The sequence below is a fragment of the Dermochelys coriacea genome, chromosome 17 (genome assembly GCF_009764565.3).
Source record: "Dermochelys coriacea isolate rDerCor1 chromosome 17, rDerCor1.pri.v4, whole genome shotgun sequence".
Lineage (NCBI taxonomy): Eukaryota > Metazoa > Chordata > Testudines > Dermochelyidae > Dermochelys > Dermochelys coriacea.
In genome coordinates this window covers 23,895,275-23,897,441 of record NC_050084.1, presented here as the reverse complement: position 1 = coordinate 23,897,441, position 2,167 = coordinate 23,895,275, and the positions used below count along the sequence as shown (strand labels likewise).

Below are 2,167 nucleotides of genomic sequence, written 5' to 3'. Positions count from 1 at the left end.
GTACCTGGCTAGTGCATCGAAGTTCAAAATGCTGTCCAGTGGCCACATTGGAGCCCTCTCCCAACTCCGCTCTGAATGGTGTGTCTCCCCTCTGCTCTATGCACAGCAGAAAGGTCAGGGCCAGAGGGGAGGGTAAATGGGGGGGGGTGCTCCCAGCAGTGCCTCAGAGAAAACTCCTGGGAGGTAGGGAAAAGGAGGGGTCCCAACACCCAGGGCACAGCCAGTGCCAGCTGGGAGAGGCTGCTGGCACGTTCAGCACAAATACCGCTTCACCCTTAGTTACCCATCTGCCCCCCCCGCCCTGGAGCCTGACTCTGAGCCAGAGTATTCGCTAGGATGCCACCTGAACCAGCTGGAGGAATCCGTTGGGTTTGAAGGAGGAACGGAGCCCAGTAGAGTCTCTCCAGCTGGTGGGAATGAGAATGTCTCAGAGCTGGGGTGCTATAGATCAAAGACAAAGTATCTACAAACAGAAATGAGAGTCTTAGCCAGGGTCTTGCTTCCCCTCGCCAGCAGCCCTGAGGGAGATGGAGCAGTTCCTCCTCCACCCAGCCATTGGAATAACAGTCAAAGTCTGGTGAGCAGCCAGCCAACCATCGTCCTTGGGGCAGCAAGGGGTGGCTGTGTTCCCCTGGGGTCCTAAGGGCTACAGAGAGCAGCGGGGGAGGCAGTGACAGTCAGGAGCAGTCTGATGAATGGATCAGGGTAGGCAGGACGGGTGCTGGGCTGCCTCCCTCACACGTAGTTCCACTTGTCGTAGCTGGGCCCGGTGGATCTGGGAGCAGAGTAAGCCACCTTGGCTGGAGCGTACTTCTCATCCTTGGGGGGGCAGGAGCAGCAGAGCAGAGCCCCCCCAAACAGCTGCAGAACTGCAGCTGCCCAGCCCACGTACAGGGAGGCTCCCAGGTCCCGCTTCTGTGACTCTATCACCACAGGATTGTAGAAGTCGCGGATGATGGTGTTGGCCGACCAGCACACGGGGATGAGGGTCATGATCCCAGCCAGCAAGAAGATCACCCCAGACACGATGGTGATCTTGGCCTTGGTTGTCTCATCTTCTACGCACCTCGTGTACTGTGCTCCAATGAGGGCAACCATGAGGCCCAGCACGGCCAGCATGATGGCGATCACCACCAGGGCGCGAGCCGCCTGCAGGTCCTGGGGCAGCGCCAGCATGGAGTCGTAGACCTTGAACTGCATCTGGCCCGTGCTCTGCACCACACAGTTCATCCACAGTCCCTCCCAGATGAGCTGGGCTGTCACAATGTTGTCCCCGATGAAGGCCGTCACCTTCCACATGGGCAGTGCACAGCACACGATGGTGCCCACCCAGCCCAGCACCGACAGGGCCACCCCACTGATCTCCAGCCCCATCGACATCTTGCCACGCCCTAGATACTTTCCAGGCAATGGCAGAAAGGGAGCGGGACTCCTTAGCTGGCAGCACCTGCAGGCACCTGTTGCTGTCTGTGTAGGCTCCAGAGGATCCGCTCACTCCTGAGTGCACCTGTGTCGGTGGCTGCCTTATATCAGTGAGTGGAGCCAGGGCAGGGCTGCATTACCTCAGTGCTACTCACTCACGCAGGGGTGGGGTTTCACCAATGGACTCTTTTCCTTTCGCTGACTCCTCTGCCACCACCCCAGCCCCACTCCCCCTTTGTTTATGGAGATGGCATTGGTAAGAGAGGAGAATGGGGGAGGAGGCAAGGAGTGGAGCTGGAGCCCTTCCCCGCTGGGCCCTGAGTTCCAGCCTGCTGTTTTCATGGCCATCCCTGGTGACAGATGCTCGCTGGGCTGGTGCCAGGCAGACACAGTGCTAGGGATTAGGAGAAAGACTGGAGTGGATTCCTGTGCTTCCTGGAAGGGGCTGCCTGGGGGTGTCATCTCAGACTCCAGGGAGGACGCAGCAGACCCTGTAAGGGCAGGAATGGAACACGCTGCTTTTAGTAGCTGCTCTTGTTCCAGGGTCAGAGTGGAGGCCGTAAACCCAACTCTGTGTCCAGACTGGTGAGGCCCATGGACACATGCCCGAGAGTCCACTCCTCAGGCATCAGCTGGTGACATGCAGTGGGAAAGCCACCAGCCTCACCAAGGCATCCCCCCAGCACCAAACCATCAGCCTGCACACCTGCCAGAATCGACTGTCACAGACACACGCAATCAGTAT

At 58.9% G+C, this 2,167-nt stretch overlaps 1 protein-coding gene across 1 annotated transcript; it reads right to left on the bottom strand.

The window, feature by feature from the left end:
* Positions 1-432: 432 nt before the first annotated feature.
* On the bottom strand, positions 433-1,648 carry LOC119844651 (claudin-3-like). The gene has a single exon (XM_038375796.2). The coding sequence runs from the start codon at positions 1,378-1,380 to the stop codon at positions 736-738; it is 645 nt and encodes a 214-aa protein (XP_038231724.1). The 5' UTR covers positions 1,381-1,648; the 3' UTR covers positions 433-735.
* Positions 1,649-2,167: the final 519 nt, after the last annotated feature.

Coding starts and splice junctions, on each gene's coding strand:
- LOC119844651 (XM_038375796.2), bottom strand. CDS start 1,380: ATGTCGATGGGGCTGGAGATCAGTGGGGTGGCCCTGTCGGTGCTGGGC.